Source organism: Rhinoderma darwinii, chromosome 4, assembly GCF_050947455.1.
Source record: "Rhinoderma darwinii isolate aRhiDar2 chromosome 4, aRhiDar2.hap1, whole genome shotgun sequence".
Classification (NCBI taxonomy): Eukaryota; Metazoa; Chordata; class Amphibia; order Anura; family Rhinodermatidae; genus Rhinoderma; species Rhinoderma darwinii.
In genome coordinates this window covers 217,058,306-217,071,120 of record NC_134690.1, presented here as the reverse complement: position 1 = coordinate 217,071,120, position 12,815 = coordinate 217,058,306, and the positions used below count along the sequence as shown (strand labels likewise).

Sequence of the window (12,815 nt, the reverse complement as noted above, 5' to 3'; positions counted from 1 at the left end):
GGTCCATTAGGGCACTTGGGCCACGTGTGGGATATTCCTAAAAACTGCAGGACCTGGGCAATAAATATTGAGTTGTATTTCTCTGGTAAAACCATCTGTGTTACACAATTTTTTTTATTACAAATGAATTTTGGCAAAAAAAAGAGAAATTTGTAAATTTCCCCTCTACTTTGCTTTATTTCCTGGGAAACGCCTAAAGGGTTAAAATACTTTCTGAATGCTGTTTTGAATACTTTGAGGGGTGCAGTTTTTAAAATGGGGTAATTTATTGGGGTATTCTAATATATTAAGCCCTCAAAACCACTTCAGAACTGAACTGGTCCCTGTAAAAATAGCCTTTTGAAATTTTCTTGAAAATGTGAGAAATTGCTGCTAAAGTTCTAAGCCTTGTAACGTCCTAGAAAAATAAAATAATGTTCAAAAAATGATGCAAATATAAAGTACACATATGGGAAATGTTAACTAGTGACTATTTTGTGTGGTATTACTAACGGTTTTACAAGCAGATACATTTAAATTTAGAAAAATGCACATTTTTACAAATTTTCTCTAAATTTTGGTGTTTTTCACGAATAAATATTGAATTTATCAACCAAATTTTTCCACTATCATAAAGTACAATATGTCACGAGAAAACAATCTCAGAATCGCTTGGATAGGTAAAAGCATTCTGGAGTTATTACCACATAAAGTAACACATGTCAGATTTGAAAAAAATCGGCTGTGCCACAAGGCCACAACAGGCTGCGTCCTAAAGGGGTTAAACAATATATTGTGATAGTTCAGACTTTTACGGATGCGTCAAAACCAATTATGTTTTTTATCTCTCTTCTTTTACAATGCTTTAGGGGTAAAATGTTGTTGTTCTTTTAACTTTTATCTTTTATTTTATTTTTTGTATGTAAAAAAAAAAAAAACTATTTTTTTTTTTAGTTAGTCCCCCTAGGGGACGGACCAGCGATGTAGGATATGCTGCAATGCTAATGTACTGCAGAAAAGCATGTTTCTGACAGGCGGAGGCAGGACTTAAAGGGGTTGTCCACGCACAGACAACTGATGACCTATCCAGAGGATAGGTCATCAGTATATGATCAGTGGGGGTCTAACACCTGGATCCCGCACGATCAGATGCTCCAGCTGCCTCTGGGGACCGGGTCACGGAATAGGAGCAGAGCTGCAGTTCTGCTGCACGGCCGCTATGCGGTAGTTGAGCCATCTGCTTCCGGCTCCGAATACTGCATACCTTGCATAACATCCAGCGCCCGGAAGCAGCCGCAGCAGCTGATCGGTCTGGGTGTCGGACCTCCACGAACATATGCTGACTATATATCCTGTGAAAAGGTCATCAGTTGTCCGTGCATGGGCAACCCCTTTAATAGGAGTACAAAGATGGCAGACCTGGGGGCCTTCATTAGGCCCCACGGCTGCCATGCCAACTATCCGCACCCTGTGGTCACATCGCAAGGTGGCCGATGGCCTATCAGAGGGTGCCGTCCCCATCTTTCTAACGGCTTAGATGCAGCGGTCGCTATTGACCGCGGCATCTAAGGGGTTGAATGAGCAGGATCCCGCTTGTTACGGTGAAGTGTCGGCTGTATTATACAGCCGACACCCACGTTGTATGGAACGGGCTCAGTCTGTGAGCCCGCTCCATACTTCTACCTAGCTATGATGTAACTACAAAATACGTCAGGAAGGGATTAAAGTCTAAAAAATATATATTTTTTTATATGTAGTTACTCCTAAAATAAAATAAAAATATACTCAGGGCACCGCTGAAATCATAAAGTTAATATATTGCGTAAAATAAAAAAAAACATGGAGTTGCCTCCCCCCCCCCCATATCCCCATTTATTGAATGAAAGTAATTCAATAAATTATATGTGCCCCAAGAGGTTACCAATAAAAACTACAATTCATCCCGCAAACTACAAGCAGTCATGCGGCTGCATTGTTGGAAATATAGGGGTCAGGGTTCTCGGAAAGCTGCGACAGAAAATGTTTTCTTTTTTTTTTTTCCCCCATAATTTTTTTTTTCTATTAAGTACTAAAACATATCAAATTTATATATTTTATTTTTTATGACCGTATTCATACTGACTCAGAATAAAGTCATCATGTTTATGCTGTACAGTAAACGGCATAAAAAAATTGCAAAAAAAAACAACCTACAACTCGTCCTGCAAAAAACCAGCACAAATATCAAAACGGCTCTTTGAATGTGGTACTGAAAAAAAAGGATTGGTCCTGAAATCCCAAAATAGGCCGGACCCTAAAGGGGATTTCACATTGAAGACATTTATAGCATATCCATGTAATATGCCAAAAATGTTTGATAGATTCTGGTCCCAGAGCTATGAGTCAGCCACCGCATCCAGGCAGAAAATAGAGAGGTGGCCCACGACTCTCCATTGATACCTATGGGCGTTACGGAAACCACTAAACCAGCTTTCCGAAACTCGCATAGAAATCAATGGAAAGCGCTGTGACCGGCATCTATCAGATATTTATGGTATATCCTTGGAAGAACCCTAAGGCTAGGACTACATGGTGACTTTGGCAGCAATACCGGTCGTGCGGCTAAAGAACACACTGTGCCCCTGTGTACATTGCACGTGATATAAGTCGATGTGGCTGCATTGTGACCCGTGGGTTAATTACATGCAATGCAAGCAGGGGCACAAAGCGATCTTTGGCCTGCGCAATCTCTGACAAAGTTGTGTAGCCCCAGCCTTACATTTTATTGTTTATTTTTTTTAATAAACATGTCAGTCTGTTTGTTTTGTGCAACTTTCTAAATACTTTTTATTAAAAAATTAGTCTTACTTTTTGAGATACAGCTGCTCTGTATTCCCTATACAGAGAAGCTGTGTCTAGCGCTATTCACTGAATCCGTCAGTACTGCAGACCTGACTGGTTCAGTGACAGCGGGTCCTGCATTTCTCTGAACTCTGTTTTATGAACTTAGATGTGATAGTTTACAGGTGGATCAGGTCAGAGACACGCAAGAGCCACTGTCGCTGAACCAGTCGGGTCTATAAAGAGGTTAAATTATTGGCTTGAATCATAAATCTACATACATAATGTCTTTGTAATCCTTTTTTTCATTTAGGCTCTTGCTGAAACTTGATCCATCTCCTACCGACTATGAGACTTGCATGATAGAGATTTTTGGCTTTCAGTGGGTGACTGAAACTGCCCTTGTAGAATCAACTAATCTCCTGTTTGGATTGCTCAGGTACAGACATTTTTTGTTTATCTATTGTACAATTAAGTTTAGATTTTATCTATTTTCTCTGAGCACGGCAATGAAGTGGCTACAAGGCCAAATGCAAAACGTGCATTTGGGAGCAATACCTAGTGTACATGGACAGACTTAGGCCCCATGCACACGACCGTGCTCATAATTACGACTCGTAATTATGAGCATGGCCGGGCACGGCCGGCCACGGGCAGCCGGCCGTTATTCCGAGCCGTGCTCCCATTATAAAGTATAGTAGCACGGCCCGTAAAAGAAAAAAATAGAACATGTTCTATCTTTTTCAACGGCACGGGCACCTTCCCGTGAGAAAACGGGAAGGTACCCGTGGCCAACAGAAGTCTATGGGCCTGTTATTTCGGGTCGCAATTATGACCCATAATAACGGGTGTTTTTACGGTCGTGTGCATGAGGCCTAACATGGGACTTTGTTTCTTTGCTGGATGTTTTGCATATCCAATTGTATGCAGTCAGCATAACTATTGCTTTTGGGATTGTCATATCTGTATAGAAATGCTTCATTGTTTTTGTTTTTATAAAGGCAAAAAATAAATGCACTCCAAGGTCTAACGCAGCCCATTTCGTTTGATTTTGGTAAGTTGTTTTTTTATCTATTTTTTTTTATTTTTTTTACATCACTTATTTATAAAGAAAAAAGACCAAAAAAATTGAGTCTCCATCATTGTTCAACTATACAGACACGTTTCAAAGAGGCTCTGTCACCACATTATTAGTGGCCTATATTGTACATGATGTGATCAGCGCTGTAAAGTAGATTACAGCAGTGGTTTTTTATTTTGAAAAACAGCAGGTGTAGTCTCGCGAGATTACGCTGTAAACTGTCATTTACAGCGAGATCTCGCTGTGCTGTGCTGTAAATCAGAGACGTGCAGAGAAGTGGTCAGGATTCTGAATACACATGACGTCCTTGCTGGAGGTAATGTGTATTCATTGTCAGGACACTGCAGTAATGTTTGTTTATGTGGCTGCACATAACTATATAGCTGTATCGCTATGTGCAGAGTAAATGAATGGAGAGAAGTGTATGACGCTGATTGGTCACTGTCATACACTTCTCTCCACAACGCCCAGTTGTCCATTGAGAAACTCATTAGCATAAAGCTAATATAGGTAATTACTCCGTCAAAAATGATCGTTTTTCTAAATAAAAAAACACTGCTGTCCCCTACATTACTGCGCCGATCACATCATGTACAATATAGGCCACGTATAATGTGGTGACAGAGCCTCTTTAAGTATCCTACATAGAATATCATAGACCTGAAGTAAAGTGATTAAACACTTGCTTAGTTTAGCTGCAAAGCAGAAATTGATATTACATTTAGATGTAGTGCGATAGAGAAATCTAACTACTAGCAATATACAGCGAAGTGGTGTGTTGACAAGAGTGTATAATTGTAGTGCGCCATGTGCTGTATTTTCCAACATGGTGAACCAAAATGCCGCCATGACACAAATAAAGAAGACCTCTGGTGGAAACACAACTTTCCATGTCAGCACCCCCACCCACCTGTCTGTCTACCACACTCTACACTTCTGTTATGTATACTGTACTTGCTTATTGATCTGCGGTCTTGTCTGTGTTTTGAAAAACCTCCATCTTGAGTCTTACATTTCCTCAGCTTTCTCTTCCTCTCTGCTTTGCTACCAATCCCACGATGCTTCAGCACAGCATCACATAATCAGATAACCCCATACCATTTCTGCATACTGGGGGACACTGATTATCCTCTCTATATTCTCCTAAATAAGATGAGAAACCATAAGTATACAGAAAGGCCACACTATAGTCTTCTACGTTATACAGTATCAGTGGTAGCTGATGATAGAAGTTTCTGTCCCCCTGTGTGCAAAACTAGTGTGGTACAAAACTTCTGAAGCCTGTGATGGGTGACACATATTATATATATATATATATATATATATATATATATATATATATATATATATATAGAGAGAGAGATCTGTGTGTGTGTGTGTGTATGAGCGGCAGCAAGAAAAATAATAGGTAAGAGACTGACACATGGAATACCATAATGGAGCACATAGGAAAGTTTAGTTTTGGCCGGAGAGTCCCTTTTTAAAGGGGTTGTCTGTAGAACATTGACATTTGCTTACCAATTCTATAAATACTTTTAAACATGCTTCATACGTTGTTTTGCTCCTAAACGGGAGATCGTACACACAAGTGATCCCGCACACTCTGTAGTTTTCAGCTTCCTGATGACGCGCCAACACAGCCACACATGACTAATGGCTGCTGCCTACTCTCCTCTGTGTTGGTGCGCCATCGAACATGAGACAAAAAGGGGCTGTCCCGGCTCAAGGAAAGGTGTAGGCGGTTTACGGGCGGACCTATTCGGGGGAACGGGCAGAGGGATGTGATGGAGGGCAGAAATGCATGATGGGACATGTAGGAAAAGAACCAGACCAGCAATCGGTCCCACCTATAACCTGGAAAACGAACATCATGTGGGCCATGTTATCGTAGGTATGTAGTGGGCAAAATTTTTTTTTCCCATGTGAGAATTATCTCTTACCATTAGCGAGCCACGTTTTTTGCGTTGGTGTTTCTTCTCTTTTTTTTTTTTTTTTACTTGGAAAGTCGGCGTATCTAACTTTTCAGGATAACCTGTCATATGTGTTTACATGTGGAATAACACTATTTATGGCCATTATGACTTGTATTCTGCATTTTTCAGCAGTTTTCCCCTCTGCAGGCTCGATCTCGAATTCCCAGTTGTGTCTGAGCTAGTGGGCGGAGCCTAACTGCTATTATGTCTTCTATACTCTGAACACAGAGGAGGATTCTCCTCTTCTATCTATCACAAATATAGATCGAGAAGTTGCTGCAGCAACAACATGAAGGAGATTATACAACAATAAGGAGCAGTGTAGCTGAAAATCCAGCACTGGGTTGAGATAGAGCTCTTACCAGAACCTGCAGCACGTCTATGTGTGCCTGTTTCTCACTCTGCACCTGCCGCCTCCTCCCTCCTTCCTTTCCTTCCTACCTCGCTTCCTCCTTTTCCTTTCTTCCTCCCTCCTTTCCTTCCTTCCTCCCTCCTTTCCTTCCTTCCTCCCTCCTTTCCTTCCTTCCTCCCTCCTTTTCCTTTCTCCCTCCTTTCCTTCCTTCCTCCTTTTTCCTCCCTCCTTTTCCGCCCTCCTTTCCTTCCTTCCTCCCTCCTTTTCCGCCCTCCTTTCCTTCCTTCCTCCCTCCTTTTCCGCCCTCCTTTCCTTCCTTCCTTCCTCCCTCCTTTCCTTCCTTCCTCTTTTTCCGCCCTCCTTTCCTTCCTTCCTCCCTCCTTTTCCACCCTCCTTTCCTTCCTTCCTCCCTCCTTTTCCACCCTCCTTTCCTTCCTCCCTCCCTCTTTTTCTTCCTTCCTCCCTCCCTCTTTTTCTTCCTTCCTCCCTCCCTCTTTTTCTTCCTTCCTTCCGCCCTCTTTTTCTTCCCTCCTTCCTCCCTCCCTCTTTTTCTTCCTTCCTTCCTTCCTTCCTCCCTCCCTCTTTTTCTTCCTTCCTCCCTCCTTCCTTCCTCCCTCTTTTTCTTCCCTCCTTCCTCCCTCCCTCTTTTTCTTCCTTCCTTCCTTCCTTCCTTCTTTCCTTCCTTCCTCCCTCCCTCCCTCTTTTTCTTCCTTCCTTCCTTCCTTCCTCCGTCCTTTCCTCCCTCCGTCCTTTCCTCCCTCCGTCCTTTCCTCCCTCCCTCCTTTCCTCCCTCCCTCCTTTCCTCCCTCCCTCCTTTCCTCCCTCCCTCCTTTCCTTCCGCCCTCCCTCCTTTCCTTCCGCCCTCCCTCCTTTCCGCCCTCCCTCCTTTCCGCCCTCCCTCCTTTCCGCCCTCCCTCCTTTCCGCCCTCCCTCCTTTCCGCCCTCCCTCCTTTCCGCCCTTCCTCCTTTCCGCCCTTCCTCCTTTCCGCCCTTCCTCCTTTCCCTTCCTTCGTCCCTCCTTTCCCGATTTAGATCAAGCAGGCTGCCCAGCCAACTGACACCCCATTCTCCCCCCAACATCAAAAGGACAGACTCAATCTGTCTAAAAACCATAAACTTTCGCCAAAATATCAACTAGGGGCCTGTTCACATCAGCGTTACCCTTCCATTGAGGGTTTCCGTCGGGTTAACCCCTCAACGGAAAGGCAAATGGAAACTTTAGCTTCTGTTTCCCTCACCATTGATCTAAATGGTGACGGCAACATTGTTAATGGTTTCCGTTGGTCACCGTTGTGACAGGGTTCCATTACAGTGATCTATGTCATAATATTTAGGGTATGTGCACACGGTAGCAGGCATTTACGTCTGAAAAGACACTGTTTTCAGGAGAAAACAGCTGCCTCGTTTCAGCCGTAATTGCTCGTCCTCGCATTTTGCGAGGCTTCTGACATCCGTAAATTTTGAGCTGTGCTTCATTGAGTTCAATGAAGTACGGCTCAAATTACGTCTGAAAGAAGTGTCCTGCACTTCTTTTGACGAGGCTGTATTTTTACGCGTTGTCGTTTGACAGCTATCAAACGGCGACGTGTAAATGACAGGTTGTCTTCACAGTACGTCGGCAAACCCATTCAAATGAATGGGCAGTTGTTTGCCGACGTATTGTAGCCCTATTTTCAGACGTAAAACGAGGCATAAAACGCCTCGTTTACGTCTGAAAATAGGTTGTGTGAACCCAGCCTTACAAAAAACAGCCAGGACATGGGCTGTCTTCCTCTCCTCTCACTGTAGTTGATCTGTGAGAGGAGAGAGAGACACTCTAATCAAATCCTGAGGTGTATAAGTGAAGGGAAGTGAAAAAACACCAACTTTTCAAGTCTGTGCCCCCTGATCACCCTGTTTGTGCCCCTCATCCCCTGTGTGAGCACAAGTGATGAGTACGTTTTCTGCCATCGTCAGGCCTGTTAGCCAGTTTTACCTTATTTTTTCCTTGTGCTGGTTTTAGGAATTTATTTACCTAGTGACAGGCAGGGTATCTTTTTTTTTTTTTTTTTTTTTCCCCCCTTTTCTTTTCTTCTTCTTAGTTTGAAAGAATGCACAAAAAATCCCAAAACAAAACCTTGGAAAAAAAAAGTTAGTAGCCTAACAGTTATACCTAAATAATGGCTTGGAGAATGTTTACTGCGGAGCAGGCCTACACCTTGCTATGCTCCGGCAGTTCAGTTAGTGACACTGAACCTGCTTCAGAGGTAGAACTTTTTTCGGACCGTGACAACGCAAGTTCTACTTCTTCCTCTATATTCTATAGTCCTATGGTGGTGGAATCGGTCGTTGCTGTCGAATTTAGTGGCGCAGTCCCTCCTGTGTTCTGGGATCCCACAATTTATTTTTCCCCCAGGTACCGCAACTGTCAACAACCCCAGGAATAAAAGTGGATGTTGCTAATTATACTACTTCCGCATATTTGTCAGTGACCAAGTCCTGGAGTTAATTATCCAACAGACAAATCTCTATGCAAGACTATTTATTGCACAGAAACCCACATCCTTCTACTCATCATGGACCCCCACTAGTGTCCCTGAGCTTAAATTTTTTTTTTAGGCCCACCTCTAAATATGGGGTTGGTAAATAAACCAGCTTTCAACTCCTACTGAGCATTAAGAGCTGTCCACGCTACCCCTGTATTTGCAGCAGTTATGTCCGGACAGCGATATGAACCCATAATGTTCTTCTTGCAGTTCACAGATAACTCCCAAGTCCCACAAAGAAATGACCCAGGCTACGATCACCTTAATAAATCGAGACTTTTAATTTTCTTCTTACGAGAATCTCTACTTACATTTTAATCTGGGGTGTAGGATTTATCTGTGGATGAATCCCTGATGAGCTACAAAGGCCGTCTTTCATTCCGGCAATTCATCACCTCCAAACATTCCATATATGGTTTCAAACTATGTAAGGTGTTCGAGAGCACAGCAGGATACACCTGTAGTTTTTTTAATTTCTGAAGGCAAAGTCCACCAAATTAATCCCCCAGGCTGCACGGAGACAATTGGCACATCTGGCAAAATTGTGTGGGACCTAATGGTGCCATTGCTGCACCAAGGGTACCATGTGTACACAGATAATTTTTATAACAGTGTCTCCATTTTTAAATCCCTCCCTGCTGCAAATACAGGGGCCTGCGGGACCGTCCGTAAAAACAGGGTGGGATTCCCAAACCAATTGGCGTCCACACATGTTGAAAGGGGGAGTGTCATTCGCACTCGCAAGAGAGCAGTTACTTGCAGTAAAGTGGAATGACTAGTAGGACGTCTGTTATCCACACTGCATCCAGACACCACGATGGCAGTTAGAGAGATGGGGGGCCACCGTGGAAAAGCGTAAGCCTGTTTGTGTGACGGACTACAATAAATTCATGTGGGGTGTAGATCTGTCGGACCAGGTGCTTCAATCTTATTTGGTGTAGTGTAAGACCAGGGCCTGGTACAAAATTGTAGCAATCTACCTAATTCAGATTGCTACCTATAATGGGTTTATTTATTTCAGTTACTTATATAGCGCCAACATATTACGCAGTGCTGTACAGAGGTCCTCTTTTTTTACTGTCCCTATTGGGGCTCACAATCTAAATTCCCTAATGGTATATTTTTGGGGTGTGGGAGGAAACCGGAGCACCCGTAGGAAACCCACGCAAACACAGGGAGAACATACAAACTCCATGCATCCTTGGTTGGATTTGAACCCAGGACCCTAGCGATGCAAGGCAATAGTGCTAAACACTGAGCCACTGTGCGACCCACGTACTTTATAAAAAAAAAAAAAAACGAGGAACGCTCCCCTTCCTCCAGTTCCAGAAGGAGGTTATTGAGTGTCTCCTATTTGACTCCAATGCCCCGGCACATCCCTATGAATGAAACAAGGGGAGGAGACCTCCAGCTCACCAGTCCAACGCCTGCCACTCCAGCTTCGCTCGGATCTCCGCGACGGTCCACGGTAGAGAGCAAATGGAAAAGGAAAAACTTGATCCAGCGCTGTAGGAGTGTTTTAAAAAGGAATATTTTCCTATATTGATTCAGTATCAAAAAGTATAAAATCGGACCTGCAAGCAGACGTGGTGACAAGGCAGTTGTGGGTAGGTATTCTGAGCCTATGCGTTTCGAAGACCTCAAGTGTTCTTAGTCATGGCTATCATGATAGCATGATTGCATGAATTCTTACAAAAAAACTGCGGTCCAAATACTTACAACACCCCTTCATTAAATACCTGAAGGGGTGTAGTTTTCAAAATGGGGTAATTTATGGGAGTTTCCATCGTTCTATGAGCCTATCATACACCTATGAGCCTCTGAAAACTTGGCTTGGTGCAGGAAAACAAAATGTACTTACAAATTTAAATCCTCATTTTATAAATTTTGAAGTCTTATAAATTTTTCAAAAACATTTTTTTTTTCAAAAGTGCTGCCAAGATAAAGTAAAGAGATGGAAATCTATAATAAAAATAATGTGTACAGTATGTATGTACATATCAATGAGGGAGACTCTGGACACAGGCCGCACATCCACTATATACTATGATCAATTGCGGCTAGGCAAAATTATTAAACATGAACGAGAGGTTCTTTGTAACATTTGTGACATATTGCAGTTCAAAATAGAGAAAAATCTTAATTTTTACAAAATGTCACATTTTGTACTTTTTAATTAGTTTACACAAATAGTAGCCATCTACTTTTACCACCTAAATAAAGTACAACATGTGACGAAAAAACAATGTCAGAATTACTTGGATATGTAAAACTATTGCAGAGTATTTGTCTAATGATGGTGGTGGGGAAACAGACAAGTGAGCCCTAATCTACCCGCCACTCAGTCCCTGCCTACTTGCAACGACCCGCCCTAGGCGACGGGGTACAACTGGGCGACGGTCCCTACGCTCAATAAGTGCACGACAGACAAACAGACAAGGGTACACAGAAGCTAAGGGAAATGGGGCAGTTGCCCACGGCAACACCGTGAGCAACAAGAGTAGAGAACGAGCCGAGTCAAACCAGGAGTGTACGAGGTACCAAACGCAAAGCAGGAGAGTAGTGAACAAGCCGAGTCAAACCAGGAGTGTACGAGGTACCAAACGCAGAGCAGGAGAGTAGTCAGTAAGCCAGGGTCAGTATGAAGCAGGGACAAATAGTTCAAGAAGCTGCAGCAGGGCCAGGAAACCAAACGAGAAGAATCACAAGCAAGGAGGAACAGGAAAGGCAGGTATAAATAGACAGAGGGCGGGAGCTAGCTCCGTCTGGCCAGGCTGTGATAGGCTCTCTCACTCCTAAGCCTGCCATCCTGAGTGGTGGAAGATGGAGTCAGTCTCACAGACATAGAAGCAGGTGCAGACTGATTACCTATGGGCGTTGACACAGAAGCTGTGCCTGGCAGATCCTTTACAATTTGATAAATTCAGACATACCAGATTTGACAAATCTGGCTTGGTCATTAAGGGGTTAAAGGGTAACAAACTTTCACAAAACTTCTGACATGTTTACGAGAAAAGCCGATCAGAAGCGAAGCTGCTCAGGGCTCACCCAGGAACTTCTGCCACTTCGTTTTAGCGTTCGGTGGGGGTCTCGGTGCTCGGACCCCCACGGATCAAAACGTCACTATTACATGTCATAAGTTGTTTTTTTTTTAGAGCTTAATTACACTTTAAGACCTGAAATACCACTACTCTGTGCTTCATTCTAGCAAAAATAGAATTGTTCTTCTGTTTTCATATCTCCCATCTTTTCCACTACCAAAATGTGCTGTAATAAAGTCTAAATAAATATTCTAGCTTGCCCTGTGGCTATTCAATATTATTACGCAAAATCTCAAATCCAAGACACACAGTTCTGTGATGGTTTTATTATTTTAGACTTAAGAAATATTGTCTCTACTGTTTATGTACTAATGTTGTATTTTGTATTTTTTTTTTTGTCAAGAACAAGTAAATAATATTCACAATGAGGCTGAAGAAATCCGCAACCAGTGTACAAAGTTTTTACATTACGTAAAACTATTTTTGTACAGGTAAGTAATTTTTTGTAATATTTCACACTGCACAGTCTTATAGAAATTGTAAAAACTATCCTGAAAATGTAACTTATTTTTATTGTAGATTTAGAATTTTATATTCTAATTAAATTTGGTTGGTGCATACAAATTTTTGCCTTAATGGAGTTGTCCAGGCATTGGGGTGATTTTTCATAGTGATGAACTATCCACAGGATAGGTCATCAGTACATAGTCAGTTAGGGTCCGACACCTGGACCCCTCACTTATCAGCTGTTCTGGATGCTCCCAGCACCGGATGTTATGCAGTGGCCGGTGCCCGAAGCAAATGGCTCCGGTCATAGTATAGCAGCCGTTCTCCATCATTGCAGCTCTGCTCATATTCAAGTCAGCCAGAGGCAGGGCTTAATAGGAGCCTGTAAAAATCACGATATATATTAGTAGTGCAATTAGGGGGACTAATAAATAAATTACAGTATAACATTATTTAGCCCACACAATGAACGCTGTAAAGAAAAAAAAATGTAAAACGCCAGAATCGCTCTTATTTTTTGGAAAATCTATTAAAAAG

General features: G+C 42.6%; 1 protein-coding gene across 1 annotated transcript in view; it reads left to right on the top strand.

Annotated features, from left to right (window-relative positions):
* Positions 1–12,815, top strand: part of MMS22L (MMS22 like, DNA repair protein) — a 147,899-nt gene that overhangs the window by 19,229 nt on the left and 115,855 nt on the right. The window contains exons 2-4 of the mRNA XM_075862188.1: positions 3,113–3,238; positions 3,801–3,853; positions 12,175–12,262. Coding sequence (XP_075718303.1) covers positions 3,113–3,238; positions 3,801–3,853; positions 12,175–12,262 — 267 coding nt within the window. The remainder of the gene's footprint in view (positions 1–3,112; positions 3,239–3,800; positions 3,854–12,174; positions 12,263–12,815) is intronic.